The sequence below is a fragment of the Oncorhynchus masou genome, chromosome 2, assembly GCF_036934945.1.
Source record: "Oncorhynchus masou masou isolate Uvic2021 chromosome 2, UVic_Omas_1.1, whole genome shotgun sequence".
Lineage (NCBI taxonomy): Eukaryota > Metazoa > Chordata > Actinopteri > Salmoniformes > Salmonidae > Oncorhynchus > Oncorhynchus masou.
The window spans coordinates 19,785,654-19,811,360 of NC_088213.1; the positions used below are offsets into that span (position 1 = coordinate 19,785,654).

At 47.1% G+C, this 25,707-nt stretch overlaps 1 protein-coding gene across 1 annotated transcript in view; it reads left to right on the forward strand.

The window, feature by feature from the left end:
* Positions 1–25,707, forward strand: part of dmxl2 (Dmx-like 2) — a 99,514-nt gene that overhangs the window by 26,061 nt on the left and 47,746 nt on the right. Inside the window, 22 exon segments of the mRNA XM_064989971.1 lie at positions 2,650–2,830; positions 5,871–6,089; positions 6,294–6,562; positions 6,732–6,998; positions 7,232–7,464; positions 7,844–8,046; positions 9,981–10,111; positions 10,845–10,934; positions 11,237–11,345; positions 11,610–11,729; positions 13,226–13,438; positions 15,568–15,869; positions 16,221–16,393; positions 16,468–16,687; positions 17,446–17,916; positions 19,005–19,334; positions 19,644–19,763; positions 20,557–20,692; positions 23,326–23,436; positions 24,146–24,315; positions 24,401–24,498; positions 24,704–24,869. Of these exon segments, the coding sequence (XP_064846043.1) occupies positions 2,650–2,830; positions 5,871–6,089; positions 6,294–6,562; positions 6,732–6,998; positions 7,232–7,464; positions 7,844–8,046; positions 9,981–10,111; positions 10,845–10,934; positions 11,237–11,345; positions 11,610–11,729; positions 13,226–13,438; positions 15,568–15,869; positions 16,221–16,393; positions 16,468–16,687; positions 17,446–17,916; positions 19,005–19,334; positions 19,644–19,763; positions 20,557–20,692; positions 23,326–23,436; positions 24,146–24,315; positions 24,401–24,498; positions 24,704–24,869 (4,332 nt within the window).

Below are 25,707 nucleotides of genomic sequence, written 5' to 3' on the forward strand. Positions count from 1 at the left end.
CAAACACACACACATGCACACACACAAAATGTCTTCTTCAAACAAACTTTGTGGTTGTCATTTTGAATGTACACTTTATTAGTTAGTCATTTTAAAAAGGCACAGAGATGTAGAACAGATTGATATTGTTGGATTTTAGCTTGAAATCTACTTATTCATGTTAGCATACGAGAACTTATTGATGACTTTACGTGTATAATGAATGTATATGTATCATGAATGTATATGTATCATGAATGTATATGTATCATGAATGTATATGTATCATGAATGTATATGTATCATGAATGTATATGTATCGTATATGTATCATGAATGTATATGTATCGTGAATGTATATGTATCGTGAATGTATATGTATCGTGAATGTATATGTATCATGAATGTATATGTATCATGAATGTATATGTATCATGAATGTATATGTATCGTGAATGTATATGTATCGTGAATGTATATGTATCGTGAATGTATATGTATCGTGAATGTATATGTATCGTGAATGTATATGTATCGTGAATGTATATGTATGAATGTAATGTATATGTATAGTGAATGTATATGTATCATGAATGTATATGTATCGTGAATGTATATGTATCATGAATGTATATGTATAGTGAATGTATATGTATATGAATGAATGTATATGTATCATGAATGTATATGTATATGAATGTATATGTATCATGAATGTATATGTATCGTGAATGTATATGTATCATGAATGTATATGTATAGTGAATGTATATGTATAGTGAATGTATATGTATAGTGAATGTATATGTATCGTGAATGTATATGTATAGTGAATGTATATGTATCGTGAATGTATATGTATCGTGAATGTATATGTATCGTGAATGTATATGTATAGTGAATGTATATGTATCGTGAATGTATATGTATCGTGAATGTATATGTATAGTGAATGTATATGTATAGTGAATATGTGAATGTATATGAATGTATATGAATGTATATGTATAGTGAATGTATATGTATAGTGAATGTATATGTATAGTGTGAATGTATATGTATATAGTGAATGTATATGTATAGTGAATGTATATGTATAGTGAATGTATATGTATCGTGAATGTATATGTATAGTGAATGTATATGTATAGTGAATGTATATGTAGGGGTCAGTGGAAGGTGGATAAGAACTAGGTGTGTGGAAAGTTACTGAGTGAGACAAGCAAATGGGGGAGGCAGGAAATGTAGTCATTCTGTCTAACATGTTATTGTTAAATCTCATGGATCCTATGGAGGGAGGCAAAGGGTACCAGTCTGGTGTCAGTCACTGATAAGGTAGGACAGCTGTGGAGGAGGGAGGCAAATGGTACCAGTCTGGTTTCAGTCACTGATAAGGTAGGACAGCTGTGGAGGAGGGAGGTAAATGGTGTCCAGTCTGGTGTCAGTCACTGATAAGGTAGGACAGCTGTGGAGGAGGGAGGCAAAGGGTACCAGTCTGGTGTCAGTCTGATAAGGTAGGACAGCTGTGGAGGAGGGAGGCAAATGGTACCAGTCTGGTGTCAGTCACTGATAAGGTAGGACAGCTGTGGAGGAGGGAGGCAAAGGGTATGTACCAGTCTGGTGTCAGTCACTGATAAGGTAGGACAGCTGTGGAGGAGGGAGGATAAAGGGTAACAGTCTGGTGTCAGTCACTGATAAGGTAGGACAGCTGTGGAGGACTGGGTAGGACAGCAAATGGTACCAGTCTGGTGTCAGTCACTGATAAGGTAGGACAGCTGTGGAGGAGGGAGGCAAATGGTACCAGTCTGGTTTCAGTCACTGATAAGGTAGGACAGCTGTGGAGGAGGGAGGTAAAGGGTAACAGTCTGGTGTCAGTCACTGATAAGGTAGGACAGCTGTGGAGGAGGGAGCTGTAGGAAGGCAAATGGTACCAGTCTGGTGTCAGTCACTGATAAGGTAGGACAGCTGTGGAGGAGGGAGGTAAAGGGTACCAGTCTGGTTTCAGTCACTGATAAGGTAGGACAGCTGTGGAGGAGGGAGGCAAATGGTAACAGTCTGGTTTCAGTCACTGATAAGGTAGGACAGCTGTGGAGGACAGCTGGGAGGAGGCAAAGGGTAACAGTCTGGTGTCAGTCACTGATAAGGTAGGACAGCTGTGGAGGAGGGAGGCAAAGGGTAACAGTCTGGTGTCAGTCACTGATAAGGTAGGACAGCTGTGGAGGAGGGAGGTAAAGGGTAACAGTCTGGTGTCAGTCACTGATAAGGTAGGACAGCTGTGGAGGAGGGAGGAATTTGACCCGAGGTCAGATGAGGTGACAAGGAACAGTCCTATTACACACAATGACTACAACAATAAGAGGAACCAATTAAGTTCCTGACTAGCAACAGAGATGGATTACCTGTCGAGATGTCAAGGAGTTGACTCCTCCTAGTAGGAGGGTATAAATATATGTGCTTGGTAAACAAGTCTTTGTCTTTGCAGCTGTTTGACCCAGTGGCAGAATAAACTTGTTTTGAGATTTTCCTAGTGATTCCTTTGAGTTTGTACTCTGTTTGTTTAGAACCTAATAGTATGAAGGGCATCAATAACATGATGCTTCTCTTCTCTCTTCCTGTCCCACCTCCTGCCCTGTCATTGGTCCTCCCCGTGCCTGTCTTCTCATTGTTCAGTCGATGAGCCACCTGAAGCACCTGCGTCGTGGTCGTCGGAGGTCGTCTGCTCTGGTGTCTCACACTGAGTTGCTGCCGTCTCAGATGGGGATCCACGAGACACACACACACCGTCACATCTCTCACCACGCTAACGCTCTCTGTCATTTCCACATCTCTGCCAGCATCAACCCTGCCACGGGTACGTAGCCCACACACACACACCGTCACATCTCTCACCACGCTAACGCTCTCTGTCATTTCCACATCTCTGCCAGCATCAACCCTGCCACGGGTACGTAGCCCACACACACACACCGTCACATCTCTCACCACGCTAACGCTCTCTGTCATTTCCACATCTCTGCCAGCATCAACCCTGCCATGGGTACGTAGCCCACACACACACACACCGTCACATCTCTCACCACGCTAACGCTCTCTGTCATTTCCACATCTCTGCCAGCATCAACCCTGCCACGGGTACGTAGCCCCACACACACACACCTTCACATTCTCCCACGCTAACGCTCTCTGTCATTTCCACATCTCTGCCAGCATCAACCCTGCCACGGGTACGTAGCCCACACACACACACCTTCACATCTCTCACCACGCTAACGCTCTCTGTCATTTCCGCATCTCTGCCAGCATCAACCCTGCCACGGGTACGTAGCCCACACACACACACCGTCACATCTCTCACCACGCTAACGCTCTCTGTCATTTCCACATCTCTGCCAGCATCAACCCTGCCACGGGTACGTAGCCCACACACACACACCGTCACATCTCTCACCACGCTAACGCTCTCTGTCATTTCCACATCTCTGCCAGCATCAACCCTGCCACGGGTACGTAGCCCACACACACACACCGTCACATCTCTCACCACGCTAACGCTCTCTGTCATTTCCACATCTCTGCCAGCATCAACCCTGCCATGGGTACGTAGCCCACACACACATCACACACTGCATCAGACATACATATACACTTATACACAAGTCTGAAGTTTACATACACTTAGGTTGGGGTCATTAAAACTCGTTTTTCAACCACTCCACAAATTTCTTGTTAACAAACTATAGTTTTGGCAAGTCGGTCAGGACATCTACTTTGTGCATGACACAAGTCATTTTTCCAACAATTGTTTAGACAGATTATTTCCCTTATAATTCACTGTATCACAATTCCAGTGGGTCAGAAGTTTACCTACACTAAGTTGACTGTGCTTTTAAACAGCTTGGAGAATTCCAGAAAATGATGTCATGGCTTTAGAAGCTTCTGATAGGCTAATTGACTTCATTCGAGTCAATTGGAGGTGTACCTGTGGATGTATTTCAAGGTCTACCAGTGCCTCTTTGCTTGACATCATGGGGAAATCAGCCAAGACCTCAGAAAACAAATTGTAGACATCTACAAGTCTGGTTCATCCTTGGGAGCAATTTCCAAACACCTGAAGGAAACACGTTCATCTGTACAAACAATAGTACGCAAGTATAAACACCATGGGACCAGGCAGCCGTCATACCGCTAAGGAAGGAGACGCGTTCTGTCTCCTAGAGATTAACGTACTTTGGTGCGAAAAGTGCAAATCAATCCCAGAACAACAGCAAAGGACCTTGTGAAGATGCTGGAGGAAACGGGTACAAAAGTATCTATTTCCACAGTAAAACGAGTCCTACAGTGGGGCAAAAAAGTATTTAGTCAGCCACCAATTGTGCAAGTTCTCCTACTTAAAAAGATAAGAGGCCTGTAATTTTCATCATAGGCACACTTCAACTATGACAGACAAAATGAGAAAAAAAAATCCAGAAAATCACATTGTAGGATTTTTTGGGGCTGTTGCTGGGCAACGCGAACTTTCAACTCCCTCCAAAGATTTTCTATGGGGTTGAGATCTGGAGACTCCAGGACCTTGAAATGCTTCTTACGAAGCCACTCCTCCGTTGCCCGGGCGGTGTGTTTGTGATCATTGTCATGCTGAAAGAACCAGCCACGTTTCATCTTCAATGCCCTTGCTGATGGAAGGAGGTTTTCACTCAAAATCTCACGATACATGGCCCCATTCATTCTTTCCTTTACACGGATCAGTCGTCCTGGTCCCTTTGCAGAAAAACAGCCCCAAAGCATGATGTTTCCACCCCCATGCTTCACAGTAGGTATGGTGTGCTTTGCATGCAACCCAGCATTGTTTGTCCTCCAAACACGACGAGTTGAGTTTTTACCAAAAAGTTCTATTTTGGTTTTATCTGACCATATGACATTCTCACAATCTTCTTCTGGATCATCCAAATGCTCTCTAGCAAACTTCAGACGGGCCTGGACGTGTACTGGCTTAAGCAGGGGGACACGTCTGGCACTGCAGGATTTGAGTCCCTGGCGGCGTACTGTGTTACTGATGGTAGGCTTTGTTACTTTGGTCCCAGCTCTCTGCAGGTCATTCACTAGGTCCCCCCGTGTGGTTCTGGGATTTTTGCTCACCGTTCTTGTGATCATTTTGACCCCACGGGGTGAGATCTTGCATGGAGCCCCAGATCGAGGGAGATTATCAGTGATCTTGTATGTCTTCCATTTCCTAATAATTGCTTCCACAGTTGATTTCTTCAAACCAAGCTGCTTACCTATTGCAGATTCAGTCTTCCCAGCCTGGTGCAGGTCTACAATTTTGTTTCTGGTGTCCTTTGACAGCTCTTTGGTCTTGGCCATAGTGGAGTTTGGAGTGTGACTGTTTGATAAAAAAGCCAGACTACAGTTTGCAGCTGCTCATGGGGACAAAAGATTGTACTTTTTGGAGAAATGTCCTTTGGTCTGATGAAACAAAAATAGAACTGTTTGACCATAATGACCATCATTACGTTTGGAGGAAAAAGGGGGAGGCTTGCAAGCCGAAAAACAACATCCCAACCGTGAAGCACGGGGGTGCATGTTGTGGGGGTGCTTTGTTGCAGGAGGAACTGGTGCACTTCACAAACTAGATGGCATCATGAAGGAGGAAAATGATGTGGATATATTGAAGCAACATCTCAAGACATCAGTCAGGAAGTTAAAGCTTGGTCACAAAGATCTTCCCACACACACACACTGCCTCAGACATACATATACATACAGCTACACACACAATCTCTCCGTCTCAGGCACAAACTGAACTAGCAACGTCAGCCTTAGCTTGTTCCGATATTCCTCCCACATGCATAGTAATATCCTGTATCCGCCCCTTTCCTCTCTCTATCCCCCAGACATCCCAGCGGTGCTAGCGGAGTCTGCCGTGTTTACTCCGGAAGACGGGAGTGGAGGAGGAGGGTTTGTGGTCCACTGGCTCAACAACAAGGACCTGTCCTTCACCACGTCCATGGACCTGTTCATGCTGCAGCTCCGCAAGCTCTCAGAACAGCAGCTGGACCAAGCCACCGACGACGCCCTCGACCAGAACGGCTCCCCCATTAAGTTTGACTTTGGTACGCTCTGTTTCAGAAACCCTCAGATCTACATGCTGTTGTTGTGAGATATATATTAAACTAGTTCTGAGTAGCTGACCCAGTACAAAACCGTTGTAGAGTCGTGAAATACATCTGGGTAATATCAGTCTGTTCCAAGGTATTCTATACACACTGACATAACATACTCTGTCCGTGTCTAACTCCCTCCCCCTCTCTCTCCAGACCTAGATGAGATGTCAGAGAAGGGTTCATCAGAGCATGGTGAGGAGGGTGAGGGTGGTGAGGGCAGCACCAAGGCGTCGTCCCCAGGCTCCAGTAGCTCAGTGCCCCTGCCCTCCATGTTGCTGGAGAGGAAGATGGAGGCGTTAACTCTGGAGTGGAATAAGAGTCCTGACATGCTGTTTACCATCCACCCCACCGACGGGTCCTTCCTGGTCTGGCACGTCAAATACCTGGACGAGTACATCCAGGGGATCTTCAGACAGGTGCAGGTAAGAGGAGACTGCACATGCAGCAACACGCGCACGGACATGCAGTAACACACATATTGTACATGGACACACACCTACCAGCATTATCCCCACGCAAGAGGAAGCAGAATTCTGCTCCACTCGTACTATTCTCTCTCTCCCCTCCCTCTCTCCACCCCTTTTTCTCCAGGTGTCGTTCTCGTCCCGTATCCCGGTGGCGTTCCCTACAGGCGACGCCAACTCCCTGAGTAAGAACATTCTGATGTACGCCTGCTCCTTCTCCAACGTGGATAGCTCCAACGCCGGGGGAGAGCAGGGGAGGCGGGCCCGCCGTCTGCCCCGTTCTGCCTCTGCTGGGCTGGGTTCCTCAGCCCTCAGCCTCTCTCTGGGCCAAGCTCCAGGCATCGGCCCTGCTGTCATGATGGTGTCCAAACATGTGGACGGGTCTCTCAATCAGGTGAGAGGGAGAGGCAGACTGTGGGTGTGTCCCAAACCCACATATTCCCTATGTAGTGCACTAAGTTTGACCAGGGCTCATAAGAGTATTAAGGTCCTTACATTCATGCTTAAAAGACAAACTACAACCATATAAAGTACAAAACCAAAAATCTCTCTGTCATACTGTATGATAAATAATGTATAGACATTTTGTGACTCAAAGTTTTCCTTTCAATCCGTTTCCCTCTCTAGTGGGCAGTGACGTTCGCTGAGCGCTCGGCGTTCTCCAACGTTCTAACTGTGTCTCATACGTTCCGTTACTGCGGTCACCGGTTCCACCTCAACGACCAGGCGTGTCACACCGTCCTCCCCCTACTGCTGACCTCCTCCCACCACAACGCTCTCCTCACCCCCCCCTCCGCCCCCAGCAGCATCGACCTCGACCAGCCACCCACACACACACCTCCCCCCAGAGGACGGCGCAGGTAGGGAGGGAGGAAGGGAGCGTGTGTGTGTGTCATAGGAGGAAGCAACGAGGACCCTCTAGGACCTCAATGTCTAGAAAGTGTGTGTGTGTGTTTACAAAATGTTCACGTGAGTGTGTATCAGAAATACGTGTGTGTACATGCCTGCAAGCGTGTGTGTGTAATATAATCTCTGTCTTTGACAATTTGTTGTGTGTGTGTGACATACACATTTTTTAGACAAACTCATTATCCAGAGAGACTTATAGTAGTGAATGCATACTTTTTCCTACTGGTCGCCCATAGGAATTGAACCCACAACCCTGGTGTTGTAAGCGCCATGCTCTTCCAACTGAGCCACACACTGTGACAAACTCAAACTGTGTGTGTGATCCCCCAGGAAGCAGCTGCGTAACGCGGCCACCAGGACGTTCCATGACCCGAACGCCATCTACAGTGAGCTGATTCTGTGGAGGGTGGACCACATAGGACCCCTGTCCTGCACTGGAGGAGTGTCAGAGCTGGCCCGAATCAACTCCCTGCACACATCAGCCTTCTCCAATGTAGCATGGCTGCCTACCCTTGTACCCAGCTCTGTGCTAGGTTAGCACACATATACACACACACACACACACACACACACACACACACACACACTGCGGTACAGAACCCATTTGTAGAGTGCTCTGATGCGTATTGTTGGAGGATGTACAGTGGGGAGACCCAGTATTTGATACACTGCCGATTTTGCAGGTTTTCCTACTTACAAAGCATGTAGAGGTCTGTAATGTTTATCATAGGTACACTTCAACTGTGAGATACGGAATCTAAAACAAATATTCAGAAAATCACATTGTATGATTTTTAAGTAATTAATTTGCATGTTATTGTATGACATAAGTATTTGATACATCAAAAGTAGATATTAATATTTGGTACAGAAACCTTTGTTAGTCATTTCAGAGATCATACGTTTCCTGTAGTTCTTGACCAGGTTTGCACACACTGCATCAGGGATTTTGGCCCACTCCTCCATACAGACCTTCTCCAGATCCTTCAGGTTTCGGGGCTGTCGCTGGGCAATACGGACTTTCAGCTCCCTCCAAAGATTTTCTATTGGGTTCAGGTCTGGAGACTGGCTCGGCCACTCCAGGACTTTAAGATGCTTCTTACGGAGCCACTCCTTAGTTTCCCTGGCTGTGTGTTTCGGGTCGTTGTCATGCTGGAAGACCCAGCTACGACCCATCTTCAATGCTCTTACTGAGGGAAGGAGGTTGTTGGCCAAGATCTCGCGATACATGACCCCATCCATCCTCCCCTCAATACGGTGCAGTCGTCCTGTCCCCTTTGCAGAAAAGCACCTCCATGCTTCACGGTTGGGATGGTGTTCTTGGGGTATAGTCATCCTTCTTCTTCCTCCAAACACGGCGATTGGAGTTTAGACCAAAAATCTCTATTTTTATTTTCAGACCACATGACCTTCTCCCATTCCTCCTCTGGATTATCCAGCTGGTCATTGGCAAACTTCGGACGGGCCTGGACATGTGCTGGCTTGAGCAGGGGGACCTTGCGTGCGCTGCAGGATTTTTAATCCACAATGGCGTAGTGTGTTACTAATGGTTTTCTTTGAGAGTGTGGTCCCAGCTCTCTTCAGGTCATTGACCAGGTCCTGCCGTGTAGTTCTGGGCAGATCCCTCACCTTCCTCATGATCATTGATGCCCCACTAGGTGAGATCTTGCGTGGAGCCCCAGACCGAGGGTGATTGACCATCATCTTGAACTTCTTCTAATTTCTAATAATTGCCCCAACAGTTGTTGCCTTCTCACCAAGCTGCTTCCCTATTGTCCTGTAGCCCATCCAAGCCTTGTGCAGGTCTACAATTTGAACCCTGATGTCCTTACACAGCTCTCTGGTCTTGGCCATTGTGGAGAGGTTGGAGTATGTTTGATTGATTGTGTGGACAGGTGTCTTTTATACAGGTAAGAGTTCAAACAGGTGCAGTTAATACAGGTAATGAGTGTAGAACAGGAGGGCTTCTTAAAGAAAAACTAACAGGTCTGTGAGAGCCGGAATTCTTACTGGTTGGTAGGTGATCAAATACTTGTTTCTACTAACTTACATGCAGAACCAGAACTGCTCAGCGTCATGCAATAAAATGCACATTAATTACTTAAAAATCATACAATATGATTTTCTGGATTTTTGTTTTAGATTCCGTCTCTCACAGTTGAAGTTTACCTATGACAAAAATTACAGACCTCTACATGCTTTGTAAGTAGGAAACACTGCCGATTTTGCAGGTTATCAAATACTTGTTCTCCCCACTGTATATAATGTATAACTGTTGTTCATGTGTGTATCACATGTTCAGACAAGGTACTGGTGAAGTACTCAATGATTGTCAAGGGGTGGTTTGGAGACACCTGTAGGGCTTCAAGTTGAAGTTGCAATTTTATTGGGCGTTTCTACTAACTACATGCAGAACCTTACTCAGTGCTCACATTTAAAACAGCATCTCTCTCCCCTCTATCTCCAGGTACATACTGTAACAGTTCCAGTGCGTGCCTCAGTCAGATTAACAAGAACTTGCGTCTCTACCAGGCTGTGGTGGACGCCAGAAAACTACTGACAGTCAACTGTCAAGTAAACACAGACCCTGAGACCTCAGTAAGTAAACACAGAGACACACACAGACACGTACAGATGTCCTCAGTCAGATTAACAGTGAAATCCTGAGACCTCAGTAAGTAAACACAGAGACACACACAGACACGTACAGATGTCCTCAGTCAGATTAACAATGAAATCCTGAGACCTCAGTAAGTAAACACAGAGACACACACAGACACGTACAGATGTCCTCAGTCAGATTAACAATGAAATCCTGAGACCTCAGTAAGTAAACACAGAGACACACACAGACACGTACAGATGTCCTCAGTCAGATTAACAATGAAATCCTGAGACCTCAGTAAGTCAGACATACAGATGTCCTCAGTCAGATTAACAATGAAATCCTGAGACCTCAGTAAGTAAACACAGAGACACACACAGACACGTACAGATGTCCTCAGTCAGATTAACAATGAAATCCTGAGACTGAAGGGGACTGGAACTTTAAAGCTTCAAGATAGCTGGTTAAAGACTCTTAACCTCCCTCCCTCCCTCCCTCCCTCCCCCTCCCTCCCTCCCTCCCTCCCTCCCTCCCTCCCTCCCTCCCTCCCTCCCTCCCTCCCTCCCTCCCTCCCTCCCTCCCTCCCTCCCTCCCTCCCTCCCCCTCCCTCCCTCCCTCCCCCCTCCCTCCCTCCCTCCCCTCCCTCCCTCCCTCCCCTCCCTCCCTCCCCCCTCCCCCTCCCCCCTCTCTTTCTGTGTGTGTTTGTGTCTCTGTCTCTCTCCATAGAAACTAGTAGGAGAGGTATTTAACATAGTGAGCCAGCAGTCGACAGCCAGACCAGGCTGCATCATAGAACTAGATGTCATCACTAACCAGGTAAGAAATACCTATCTGACTGTCTCGTTGTCTAAGCAGTAAGTCAAGAGATCACTCATACTTACAGGCCCTTAACCACACCTGTCTCGTTGTCTAAGCAGTAAGTCAAATCAAATGTTATTTGTCACATGTGCCGAATACAACAGGTGTAGACCATACCGTGAAATGCTTACCTATGTTAAACCCATGTTAACATTGAAAAAGCAAGTGAAGTAGATAATATACAAAAGTGAAATAAACAATAAAAATGAACAGTAAACATTACACTCACAGAAGTTCTCTCTCCCTCTCTCTCTCTATAGTGTGGATCTACCACCCAGCTCCTTCATGTTTTCCAGGAGGACTTTATTTTGGGGTATACACCTCAGGAGGTCCCAGAGCTCTACACTACATCCTACCCTTCTCTCCAGGGTACGGGACTTTGAAGAGAGGGACAGAGAGAAAGGCAGGGAGGGAGGGAGAATTGAGGGTGTGAAAGGATGGACAGAAGAATGGATGGATTTATGAATTGGTTAATGTATGAATGACATGATTAGCCTCAGGAGAACCCAGAGCTCTACACACTGACCTTCCTTCAACTCAGGATGGGATGGATGGATGAGTGGATGGATGGATGGATGAATGAGTGGATGACTGAACTGAAGAACTTGTAAAAACGTTGTTTCTCCTCTCCAGAGTACCACCCTACTCCGTTCTCTGAGAAGTTCTTCCTGGTTGTCATAGAGAAGGACCTGAACATGAACTCTGTGCTGCAGATGTGGCACCTGCACCTACAGTCCGTACAGGCCTGTGTGGGTGAGTACCTAACCACAACCCAACCTAACCACAACCTATCCTAGGCCTGTGTGGGTGAGTACCTAACCACAACCCAACCTAACCACAACCTATCCTAGGCCCTAGTACCTAACCACAACCCAACCTAACCACAACCTATCCTAGGCCTGTGTGGGTGAGTACCTAACCACAACCCAACCTAACCACAACCTATCCTAGGCCTGTGTGGGTGAGTACCTAACCACAACCCAACCTAACCACAACCTAACCTAGGCCTGTGTGGGTGAGTACCTAAGCACAACCCAACCTAACCTAGGCCTCTGTGGGTGATAATACAGTACAGTATAATACAGTATAGTAGAGCACAGTAGACCCCGGTGTAATAGAGCACAGTAGACCCAGGTAATACAGTAGACCCCGGTGTAATACAGTAGACCCCGGTAGACCCCGGTGTAATAGAGTACAGTAGACCCCGGTGTAATAGAGTACAGTAGACCCCGGTGTAATAGAGCACAGTAGACCCCGGTGTAATAGAGCACAGTAGACCCCGGTGTAATAGAGTGTAGACCCCGGTGTAATAGAGCACAGTAGACCCCGGTGTAATAGAGTACAGTAGACCCCGGTATAGTAGAGTACAGTAGACCCCGGTATAGTAGAGTACAGTAGACCCCGGTAGAGTACAGTAGACCCCGGTAGAGTACAGTAGACCCCGGTAGAGTACAGTAGACCCCGGTAGAGTACAGTAGACCCCGGTAGAGTACAGTAGACCCCGGTAGAGTACAGTAGACCCCGGTATAGTAGAGTACGGTAGACCCCGGTATAGTAGAGTACGGTAGACCCCGGTATAGTAGAGTACGGTAGACCCCGGTATAGTAGAGTACGGTAGACCCCGGTATAGTAGAGTACGGTAGACCCCGGTATAGTAGAGTACGGTAGACCCCGGTATAGTAGAGTACGGTAGACCCCGGTATAGTAGAGTACGGTAGACCCCGGTGTAATGGAGTGGACCCCGGTGGAGTGCGGTGGACCCCGGTGTAGTGGAGTGCGGTGGACCCCGGTATAGTAGAGTACGGTGGACCCGGTGTAATGGAGTGCGGTGGACCCCGGTATAGTAGAGTACGGTGGACCCCGGTATAGTAGAGTACGGTGGACCCCGGTGGAGTAGTGGACCCCGGTGTAGTACGGTGGACCCCGGTATAGTAGAGTACGGTGGACCCCGGTAATGGAGTAGAGTACGGTAGACCCCGGTAGAGTACGGTAGACCCCGGTGTAGTGGAGTACGGTGGACCCCGGTGTAGGCCCCTGTGAGTGCGGCGGGCCCCGGTGTAACGGAGTAGCGCGGCGGGCCCCTGTGTAACGGAGTAGTACAGCGCATTAGTATGCACATTGAGGCCTGTCTAGTTTGTATATTGATTGTGTTAAAGATAACGTTTTTTCTCGGTTTGTTTAGATAAGTTTGTTGAGATGACTATATGAACAATAAAGTTTTCTCTCTCTTTCTCTCTCTGTGTGTTCAGATGATCCGGTCCCAGAGCGGTCTTACCAGTCTCAGCTGACGATCCCGTTCCAACAGAGTACAGCTGACACGTCCCCCTCCCCTCTCCCTCGCTCAGCCTCCACAGCCAACCTGCAGTCAGCCAGCAAACTGATCCTCAGCTCCAAGCTGGTCTGTAGCCACCGCCTGGACCTGCCTGTTGGGGTAGAGGTGACCAGGGCTACGCCCTCCGCAGGTACGAGTGGATATACACACACACACACACACACACACACATACATATACCCTCCACAGGTATGGGTAGATACACACACACACACACACACACACACACACATACACATACATACATATATACATATACATATACATACATATACCCTCCACAGGTACGGGTGGATATACATACACACACACACACACACATATACATACATACATAAGTATTCAGCCCCCTTGAACTTTACGATTTGCCACATTTCAGGCTTCAAACATAAAGATATAAAACTGTATTTTTTTGTGAAGAATCAACAACAAGTGGGACACAATCATGAATTGGAACGACATTTATTGGATATTTCAAACTTTTTAACAAATCAAAAACTGAAAAATTACGTACAAAATTATTCAGCCCCTTTACTTTCAGTGCAGCAAACTCTACTCCAGAAGTTCAGTGAGGATCTCTGAATAATCCAACGTTGACCTAAATGACTAATGATGATAAATACAATCCACCTGTGTGTAATCAAGTCTCCGTATAAATGCTCCTGCACTGTGATAGTCTCAGAGGTCCGTTAAAAGCGCAGAGAGCATCATGAAGAACAAGGAACACACCAGGCAGGTCCGAGATACTGTTGTGAAGAAGTTTAAAGCCGGATTTGGATACAAAAAGATTTCCCAAGCTTTAAACATCCCAAGGAGCACTGTGCAAGTGATAATATTGAAATGGAAGGAGTATCAGACCACTGCAAATCTACCAAGACCTGGCCGTCCCTCTAAACTTTCAGCTCATACAAGGAGAAGACTGATCAGAGATGCAGCCAAGAGGCCCATGATCACTCTGGATGAACTGCAGAGATCTACAGCTGAGGTGGGAGACTCTGTCCATAGGACAACAATCAGTCGTATATTGCACAAATCTGGCCTTTATGGAAGAGTGGCAAGAAGAAAGCCATTTCTTAAAGATATCCATAAAAAAGTGTTGTTTAAAGTTTGCCACACGCAACCTTGGAGACACACCAAACATGTGGAAGAAGGTGCTCTGGTCAGATGAAACCAAAATTGAACTTTTTGGCAACAATGCAAAACGTTATGTTTGGCGTAAAAGCAACACAGCTCATCACCTGAACACACCATACCCACTGTCAAACATGGTGGTGGCAGCATCATGCTTTGGGCCTGCTTTTCTTCAGCAGCGACAGGGAAGATGGTTAAAATTGATGGGAAGATGGATGGAGCCAAATACAGGACCATTCTGGAAGAAAACCTGATGGAGTCTGCAAAAGACCTGAGACTGGGACGGAGATTTGTCTTCCAACAAGACAATGATCCAAAACATAAAGCAAAATCTACAATGGAATGGTTCAAAAATAAACATATCCAGGTTTTAGAATGGCCAAGTCAAAGTCCAGACCTGAATCCAATCGAGAATCTGTGGAAAGAACTGAAAACTGCTGTTCACAAATGCTCTCCATCCAACCTCACTGAGCTTGAGCTGTTTTGCAAGGAGGAATGGGAAAAAATGTCAGTCTCTCAATGTGCAAAACTGATAGAGACATACCCCAAGCGACTTACAGCTGTAATCGCAGCAAAAGGTGGCGCTACAAAGTATTAACTTAAGTGGGCTGAATAATTTTGCACGCCCAATTTTTCAGTTTTTGATTTGTTAAAAAAGTTTGAAATATCCAATAAATGTCGTTCCACTTCATGATTGTGTCCCACTTGTTGTTGATTCTTCACAAAAAATACAGTTTTATATCTTTATGTTTGAAGCCTGAAATGTGGCAAAAGGTCGCAAAGTTCCACGAATACTTTCGCAAGGCACTGTATATATACATATATATATACATATACCCTCCACAGGTACAGGTGGTAGATACACACACATATATATACATACATATACCCTCCACAGGTAGACGAATAACTTTACTTTTACATACAGTCCAAATGTAATATATTCCAAAGTAAAAGTTATAAAACCAACAGCACATCATAGAAAATTGAAACATCTCACAAGCCAGGGACTGGATCCTAACTATTTATTATGCCATTGTCCTCCATGTCTCTGTGTTCAAGTCATCTGAGTTAGTCTGATTCTTTTGTAACAGTTATTCTATACTGTCTCTCTCCCTCTCTCTCCAGGTCACCTGAGTTCGTCGTCCATCTACCCTGTGTGTCTGGCCCCCTACCTGATCGTCACCACTTGCTCTGACTCCCGCGTCCGTTTCTGGCGCTGCTCTGTGGAGGGGGGAGAGACAGCCCTGGGGTGTGAGGAGGGGGAGAACAGGATCTATCACTGGGAGCCTTGGGCTCTACTCAACGAGGAGGAGGATAACAACAGTGCTGTGTGTGTCCCGGGACGTCCTGTAGCTGTGTCCTGTTCCTACACTGGACGACTGGCTGTCTCCTTCAAACAGCCCCGGCCTGGACACATCCCGGGACAGGTAGGACAGGACTTTTACTGTACACTCCACTCAAGTTAATGGCTCATTGGATGAGTGCATATTCTGTTTACGTACAGTGTAGTTCACCTGTCCGAATTCAAGCACATTGCTTTTCATTTCTGGCCCTGAGGAATGTAAAACATACAGTATAATCTTTATCAGTCATTTTGTAGAAGGTTTTACCTGAAGTGGTTGTGTTTCTGTCTCTAGATATGGTTTTGGATGAGAACATCTGATGACTAAAATGTACAATACTTCATTGTTCATTTTCCCTCCGACATTTAGTATTTTTGCATTTAACCTAACGGTTTAATGAAGTGTGTACCTTCCTCCTTCCCTCCCTCTCTCCAGGGCCATGGTCCAGCAGGGGACTTCTCCATGCATGTGTCCATCTTTGAGTGTGAGTCTACTGGGGGGTCTGAGTGGGTGTTGGAGCAGACTCTCCATCTGGATGACTTCACTAGGCCCTCCTCTACCCTGGACCCCGGAGTCAGTGTAGACTCCAACCTCTTTGTGTACAGCAGGTACTGGTGGGGTGTGTGTGTATGTAAGTGTGTGCATGTCTCTAAAATGACTAACCCCCTCTCTCTCTCTGTAGGTCTGACCTGTACATGAGTCGCGACCACCACTCTCCCAACATCAAACACTATGTCCACCTGGACTGGCTGTCCAAAGAGGATGGGTCTCATATCCTCACGGTGGGGGTGGGATCCAATATCCTCATGTACGGTCGCATCTCGGGCGTGGTCAACGAACAGACCTCAAGCAAGGACGGGGTGGCGATCATCACACTACCTCTAGGGGGCAGCATCAAACAGGTACACGCTCACACGCACACACACACACACACACACACACACACACACACACACACACACACACACACACACACACACACACACACACACACACACACACACACCCCAAAGTCAGGATCAAACTGGTACTTCCATAACCTACACTACCTTGTATTCTTCACACATTTATTCTACTGTGTATTGCTGGTACATCTGCTGTTTGTTAGCATGTGGTTCTGTCTGTATGTGTTGTGTATGCTGCTAAATGACTTGCCTCTTTGAGGACAATCAACTTTTCAAGCCTGCGTCCCAAATGGTTTCCTGGCTAGTCAGACTCCTTGCTTCAGGCCAAACGCCACGCCCACGGACGTTAGTTTCTACTCCACAATGAGTCTGGATCTGAGTCCCTCCCTGATCTTTCACCGAATGGGGCAGTGATTGGTCCAGAAACCCATTGGTATTCCGCCAGTGTGTAAAGCAGTGGTTTGAAAATGTGTCATTGGCTTTGATACTCTGATTGGTTAGCCCCTCGTGCCCATCCTCACAACAAACAACTGCAATGTTGTCAGTCTGACTAAAGTACTGCATGTAGTGAATGAGAATTTAGGGTGAGACTACTCTCTAGCTACCCAAATGGCACCCTATTCCCTAATTGGTGCACTACCTTTGACCAGAGCCTAATGACTATACTATAAAGCTTCTGGATAATAAACATTATAATTATTATAATAATAATCATTATTATTACCCCCCTGCATCCCTAATCTAATGTGAAACAGGGTATCCGTTCACGCTGGATCCTGCTGCGCACTGTGGACCTGCTCTCCTCTGTAGACGGCACCCCCTCCCTGCCCGTGTCCCTGTCCTGGGTGAGGGACGGCATCCTGGTGGTGGGTATGGACTGTGAGATGCACGTGTACGCCCAGTGGCGCCAGGACCGCAAGCCCGGCGAGGCCGAGGGGGACAGCCTCTCCTCTGAAGATAACGTCTCCGGGGGGGTTGGAGGTGGCGGAGGGCAGACGGCCACCAATGCAGCCACGGGGGGATCCTCGTTGGCATTCAAGGGGCGTCCCCGATCCAAGAGTGTGTTTGAGGGTAACGTGGCAATCGACGAGGCTCTCCAGGCGCCGGCAGGGCTGCAGGAGGGGGGTCTGTTCGAGGCAGCCCACTCCCTGTCCCCCACCCTGCCTCAGTACCATCCAACACAGCTGCTGGAGCTCATGGACCTGGGGAAGGTCCGCCGCGCCAAGGTGGGTCTGACTGACTGGCTGGGTGGATGGGTGTCTGTCTGGGTGGATGGGTGTCTGTCTGGGTGGATGGGTGTCTGTCTGGGTGGATGGGTGGGTGTCTGGCTGGGTGGATGGGTGTGTTGGGTGTCTGGCTGGGTGTGTTGGGTGTCTGGCTGGGTGTCTGCCTGGGTGTGTTGGGTGTCTGGCTGGGTGTGTTGGGTGTCTGGCTGGGTGTGTTGGGTGTCTGGCTGGGTGTGTTGGGTGTCTGGCTGGGTGTGTTGGGTGTCTGGCTGGGTGTGTTGGGTGTCTGGCTGGGTGTGTTGGCTGTCTGGCTGGGTGTGTTGGGTGTCTGGCTGGGTGGATGGGTGTCTGGCTGGGTGTGTTGGTGGATGGATGAATAGATGGCTGGTTGGCTGTCTGTCTGGGTGGATGGGTGTCTGGCTGGGTGTGTTGGTGGATGGATGAATAGATGGCTGGTTGGCTGTCTGTCTGTCTGGGTGGATGGGTGTCTGGCTGGGTGTGTTGGTGGATGGATGAATAGATGGCTGGTTGGCTGTCTCTGTCTGGGTGGATGGGTGTCTGGCTGGGTGTGTTGGTGGATGGATGAATGTCTGGTTGGCTGTCTCTGTCTGGGTGGATGGGTGGGGTGGATGAATGTCTGGTTGGCTGTCTGTCTGGGTGGATGGATGTCTGGCTGGGTGTGTTGGTGGATGGATGAATAGATGGCTGGTTGTCTGTCTGTCTGGGTGGATGGGTGGGGTGGATGAATGTCTGGTTGGCTGTCTGGGTGGATGGGTGGGGTGGATGAATGTCTGGATGGCTGTCTGTCTGATTGGTTGGTGGGCTGGCTGGTTGGCTGCTTGCATGGCTGGCTGGTTGGCTGCTTGCATGGCTGGCTGGCTGTTTGTCCATCTGCCTGTCCACTTTATAAATGTTTGCAACCAAGATACATTTATTTAAGTGACCAGACAACTTCTTGAGTAGTCATAGAATGTCATGATGATGATGACAACAACATGGCTACTGTAATTATGATGACAATGATGATGGCGATGACTATATTAATGTCTCTGCCACGGATGAGGAAGATGGTTATTCTTCTTCTTCAGGCCATCCTGTCCCACCTGGTGAAATGTATCGCTGGGGAGGTTGCTGTGGTGAGGGACGTGGAGGCAGGTGAGGGTGGAGCCAGACGCCACCTGTCCCGGACAATCAGTGTGAGCGGCAGTACGGCTAAAGACACCATCGTGGCCGGCCGCGACGGGGGACGAGATTACACAGAAATCAACTCCATTCCCCCTCTACCCCTCTACGCTCTGCTCTCTGCTGACCTGGACACCTCCTATAAGGGAGGAGAGGAGGGGGCGAAGGGAGGCAAGGTGGCCGAGGTAGAGGGGGCGAGGAAGACAGGAGGAGATCAGTACACAGACCTGTTCCAGGTAAGAGGATTCAGGTTTTAGCTGGATGTTTCAGTGACACATACAGATGTTTCATTTTTCATAGAATCATACTTCCTAAGTGTGTGGATGCTCAACAGATTCTTCAATTTGATCCTGTTGGTTTATTTTGTATTGTATCATGTTGATATTCTGTTTGTTACCTAAAGACAAGATATGCAGTAAATATTTGTTGGAACCATGTGACCCCTCCATGTGTTAACCTTTGGGTCCAGATGTAATCTTGTTCTGTGTTATACCCAAATCAATAATGAATCAATCATCTAGTGATTGTATGTCTCCCTCCCTCAGTTGCAGGCTGTGACGACGGATGACTTTGTGAGCTTCGCTTCAGAGAAAGTAGAGAAGAAGTCTAGATTCATCAACCTGTCTCAGTACGGACCCACCTACTTCGGACCAGAACACGCACAGGTTAACAACATTTATTTATTTACTTACCAGCTTGTGGATGGTTTAGATGTTATTGTCTGGTTTAATTGTTTGTCAAGCAAATATATCGCCTCTGTGATTAGCAGAGAAGATTTACTGTATTAATCTCCCTCCCTCGCTCCCTCGCTCCCTCGCTCCCTCCCTCCCTCGCTCCCTCCCTCCCTCCCTCCTCTCCCTCGCTCTCCCTCCCTCTCTCCCTCCCTCTCTCTCCCTCCCTCTCTCTCTCTCCCTCCTCCCTCCTTCTCTCTCTCTCCCTCCTCCCTCCTTCTCTCTCTCTCTCTCTCCCTCCTCCCTCCCTCTCCCTCCTCTACATCCTTCTCTCTCTCCCTCCTCCTCCCTCTCTCTCTACATCCTTCTCCTTCTCTCTCCCTCCTCCCTCCCCTCTCTCTACATCCTTCTCTCTCTCTCCTCCCTCCCTCTCTCTCTACATCCTTCTCTCTCTCCCTCCTCCCTCCCTCTCTCTCTACATCCTTCTCTCTCTCCCTCCTCCCTCCCTCTCTCTCTACATCCTTCTCTCTCTCTCCCTCCTCCCTCTCTCTCTACATCCTTCTCTCTCTCCCTCCTCCCTCCCTCTCTCTCTACATCCTTCTCTCTCTCCCTCCTCCCTCCCTCTCTCTCTACATCCTTCTCTCTCTCCCTCCTCCCTCCCTCTCTCTCTACATCCTTCTCTCTCTCCCTCCTCCCTCCCTCTCTCTACATCCTTCTCTCTCTCCCTCCTCCCTCCCTCCTCTCTACATCCTTCTCTCTCTCCCCCTCCCTCCCTCTCTCCCTCCAGGTGTTATCTAGTCAGCTGATGCATTCCAGTCTTCCAGGTCTGACCAGGTTGGAACAGATGTTTCTGGTGGCTCTAGCTGATACTGTAGCTACCACCAGTTCAGAGGTCAGCAGCTCCACTGACAAACAGTACACAGGTCAGTCTCAGAGGGAGGGAGGGAGGGAGGGTGTCTGTGACTTGGGTCATGTTTTACCTGACCATGGTCCATTAGGCAAAACAAATGGAAATATAATGTAATTAGTCTAGTCAGAGTTGTTCCCTGATTACGTGTTCTTAATGGTTGATATAAACACACACTGACAGTTATCTTTGTCATTTCACCTCCAGTATCAGTCTGTTATAGATGTTATTTAGTCTTTAAGGGGGAAGTGAGAAAGAGACCTTAGCAGGTTGTTCCTCTGTAAAGTAAGCAGAGGGAGAGAAAAAAGGAGAGGGAGAGATTGAGAAGGCGGGAGAGGGAGAGAAGGTTAAAAGGTTCATGGACGAGACACACTAAGACACAGGACTATGGGGCACATTGAACTACCATGCTACCATGAACAAGTAGTGCAATATATAGGAAATGGGGTACCATTTAGGGAGGAGGACCAGGCACATAGAGTGGAAGACATTTAAAGGGCTGATTGCTAAATCAGTGTTTTCATCTCTTTGTATGGATGGGTAGAGGGGGATGGAGAGGTTCTACATGAACCTAGTAAAACTCAGAAGATTAGTAAAGCTTAAACTAATTTTATTTACCCATTGGGCCGTACAGCTGCATAAGTCAAAGACATATTTCCACCAGTGGTCGTGTATATACCCCAGTTTGGGTGGAGTCTCCTCCTTCCCTCTAAACATTACATCTTCATTACTAGGCAGGAAGTTAAGTGATACGGGCCATAAACTGTTCCTTCTCCTTTAAGGTGACCTGACCTTGACCCCCTTCCTCACTACTCTACAGCTCCACCATTATCAGTGACTACAGTCATGTGATTGCCTCTCCTCTACTCAGCACCTCCCAAAACCCCCTGGCTCCTATCCATCCTTGCTTGACCCCACCATATACATTCCTCCTACAGATACCCATTAAGCTCTCTGGGATTGTTCGGGACGCTAGCGTCCCACCTTGCCAACAGCCAGTGAAATTGCAGGGCGCCAAATTCAAAACAACAGAAATCTCATAATTAAAATTCCTCAACCATACAAGTATTTTACACCATTTTAAAGATACACTTCTCGTTAATCCAACAACAGTGTCCGATTTCAAAAGGGCTTTTCAGCGAAAGTAGAACACATCATTATGTTAGGTCAGCAACTAGTCAGAAAGCATTCATCCATTTTCCAACCAAAGAGAGGTGTCACAAAAAGCAGAAATATCGATTAAATTAAGCACTAACCTTTGACGATCTTCATCAGATGACACTCCAAGGACTCAATGTTACACAATACATGTATGTTTTGTTCGATCAAGTTCATATTTATACCTAAAAACCTTGGTTTACATTGGCGCCATGTTCAGAAATGCCTCCAAAACATCCGGAGAAATTGCAGAGAGCCACATCAAATAACATAAATACTCATCATAAACTTTGATGAAAGATACATGTTTTACATAGAATTAAAGATAAACTTGTTCTTAATGCAACCGCTGTGTCAGATTTCGAAAAAGCTTTACGGCAAAAGCACAATATTCCATAATCTGAGAACAGCATTCAGCCACAAAAGCAAGCCATACAGTTACTCGCCAAATTGTGAGGTCAACAAAAGTCATAAATAGCATTATAAAGCTTCACTTTGCTGATCACTTTGCTGATCTTCGTCGGAATGCACTCCCAGGACTCTCACTTCCACACGAAATGTTTGTTTTGTTCGATTACGTCCATATTTATGTCCAAATACCTTTTTTTGTTCGCGCGTTTAGTTCACTATTCCAAAGGCACAATGCGCGAATGCAAAATCCAGAAGAAAAGTCAAGAGTTCCATTACAGTTTGTAGAAACATGTCAAACGATGTTTACAATCAATAATAAATCTTCAATAATATTCCAACCCGGATAATAGTGTATTCATTACAGAGGAAAACAAAGGAACGGCGCACCCTCGTGACCGCTCAGTAAACACCTGATCGGCCTCAGCCTCGTCCACTTGTTGAAACAGCTCTTATTCGACCCCCTTCCACAATAGAGGACTCAAACAACTTTCTAAAGCCTGGGAAGTGCAATCTGGCTCCATAGACACAGCATATTGGATAGGCAATCACTTAAATGAAACTACAATCCTCAGATTTCCCACTTCCTGGTTGGATTTGTCTCAGGTTTTCGCCTGCTGTATGAGTTCTGTTATACTCAGACATCATTCAAACCGTTTTAGAAACTTCACAGTGGTTTCTATCCAATACTACTAATAATATGCATATATTAGCACCTGGGACAGAGTAGCAGGCAGTCAACTCTGGGCACCTTATTCATCCAAGCTACTCAATACTGCCCTCCCTGTCACCAAGAAGTTAACTTCTGGTGAAGAAACCAGACTATGGCACTCCTTATGTCTCTAGTATAAGTGATGATTAACAATATTAATATTTCAAGTTCATAAATCCGAAGCCATCAGTATGGATGGGTAGAGGGGGACAGAGATCCCTCAACCCTCTCCATCTGGTGTGGAGTCTTAGGAGGAAGCTGCTCTCCCAAATGAATGGGAAAGACTGGCACCATCTGATTCCATCTGATCAGTGTGTGTGTGAGTTAATGTGCTACACTAACCCATGTGTTAATAATGCCATTCTGTCTAGGTGGTGAGGCCCTGGATGAGTGCGGGTTGAGGTACCTGTTAGCCATGCGTCTACACACCTGTCTCCTCACCTCTCTACCCCCACTGTACCGCATGCAGTTGCTGCACCAAGGTATGGTACACACACACACACCTGCTTCACAATCTGTCTTTCTGAGCTGTGATGGAGAGGGTCATAGAGAGTGTCTTATTGGTACATTATACTGAGATATTGCTCTAGTATTGGATATGTAGGATGACTTGCAGTGGATATGTTGTCTCTCTCTGGGCCCTGTTCCCTCCCAGGTCCAGATATGTTGTCTCTCTCTGGGCCCTGTTCCCTCCCAGGTCCAGATATGTTGTCTCTCTCTGGGCCCTGTTCCCTCCCAGGTCCAGATATGTTGTCTCTCTCTGGGCCCTGTTCCCTCCCAGGTCCAGATATGTTGTCTCTCTCTGGGCCCTGTTCCCTCCCAGGTCCAGATATGTTGTCTCTCTCTGGGCCCTGTTCCCTCCCAGGTCCAGATATGTTGTCTCTCTCTGGGCCCTGTTCCCTCCCAGGTCCATATATGTTCTCTGGGCCCTGTTCTCTCCAGGTTGTCTCTCCTGTTCCCTCCCAGGTCCAGATATGTTGTCTCTCTCTGGGCCCTGTTCCCTCCCAGGTCCAGATATGTTGTCTCTCTCTGGGCCCTGTTCCCTCCCAGGTCCGATATGTTGTCTCTTTCTGGGCCCTGTTCCCTCCCCTTTTGTATGTTTTACTAAAGCACACAACAGTCAACAATCAAGCACTGAAGCAAAGCAACCTTTTCTCTCCTCTCTGAACACAGTCACCTGTCTCCCCCCAGGTCTGTCTACATGTCACTTTGCGTGGGCGTTCCATTCGGAGGCTGAGGAGGAGATGTTGAACATGATCCCGGCCATGCAGAGAGGAGACCCTCAGTGGTCTGAGCTACGGGCGGTAGGGGTGGGCTGGTGGATACGCAACATCAACACACTACGCAGGATGGTGGAGAAGGTAGGGGATGATGTGGTGTGGCCTGAACTCCTATCATTGATTGATTGGTTGGTCTTCATGGTTTGATTGGTTGATCTGTGTGTAGGTGGGTAAGGCAGCGTTCCAGAGGAACAACGATCCTTTGGATGCAGCTCTCTTCTACCTGGCCATGAAGAAGAAGGCTGTTCTCTGGGGCCTATTCAGGTAACACACCTGGAACACACCTGGACCTCTTGCCTGATCCCAGATCAGTTTGTGTTTTCTCACCTTTTTGTTTAGTTATTCACCTCTCCTGGACTTTTCTTTAAAATCCACATTTTATGTTTATCCATGTGTCAGAACTCTATTACATGAATCATGTACAGTAGGTAAATAATGTATATTATATTCTCCTCCTCCTCTCCTCTAGGTCTCAGCGGGATGAGAAGATGACGGTGTTCTTTAAGAATAACTTCAGTGAGGACCGCTGGCGTAAAGCAGCTCTGAAGAACGCTTTCTCTCTGCTGGGGAAACAGCGCTTTGAACAGGCTGCTGCCTTCTTCCTGCTGGCTGGCTCCCTGAAAGACGCCATCGAGGTCTGGAAACACACACACACACACACAGTCTGTTCCTAGTTTAGACCTACTTCAGCTGCACCTGTATTGTGTCTGTTGTTGTGACATTGTCCTCGCCATGGAAACCTGGCACAGACCAATGTTTATGGAAGTCAACTAGGAGGTGTGTCAATGACGTGAGACTACAGCTGTGTGTGTGAATGGTCTAGTCTAACCCTGAAAGATAAGGTTGTGGGGATGGTTAGCTCCGTAAATGTTGGGGTTACTTTACCTTGGGCTGAGGGTGCAACAGCACAGTCTCAACATGCTGATAGCAGGACACTGCCTAGAGGGGGAATGGGTTCCTACTCTAAGTGTTTGGGGATAGTTTACCAGACAGTCGGTTCAAAAGGTCATCATTGAGGAGAACACTAGATCACACGTTCATCATTTTAGTCTGTCTTAGCCATGAGTCTTACTGTTTAGTCACTTTTAGCAAACAGTCTAAACCTTGAACCTTGATTTGCCGTTGAACAGCAATTTTAGTCCAGCAAGAGACAGACCCTGAATACATCTATGGTTGTCAGGTTTCTTAGTAAGTCTATGTTACAAACCCTGCACATGCAGAACCTGCTTGATGTGTGGACAGTGTCTGGTGTGGCTTCTCAGAACTCCATCTACCCTACTCTTACTGTCATCTACTCTTACTGTCCTCTCCTCTTACTGTCCTCTCCTCTAACTGTCCTCTCCTCTAACTGTCCTCTCCTCTAACTGTCCTCTCCTCTAACTGTCCTCTCCTCTAACTGTCCTCTCCTCTAACTGTCCTCTCCTCTAACTGTCCTCTCCTCTAACTGTCCTCTCCTCTAACTGTCCTCTCCTC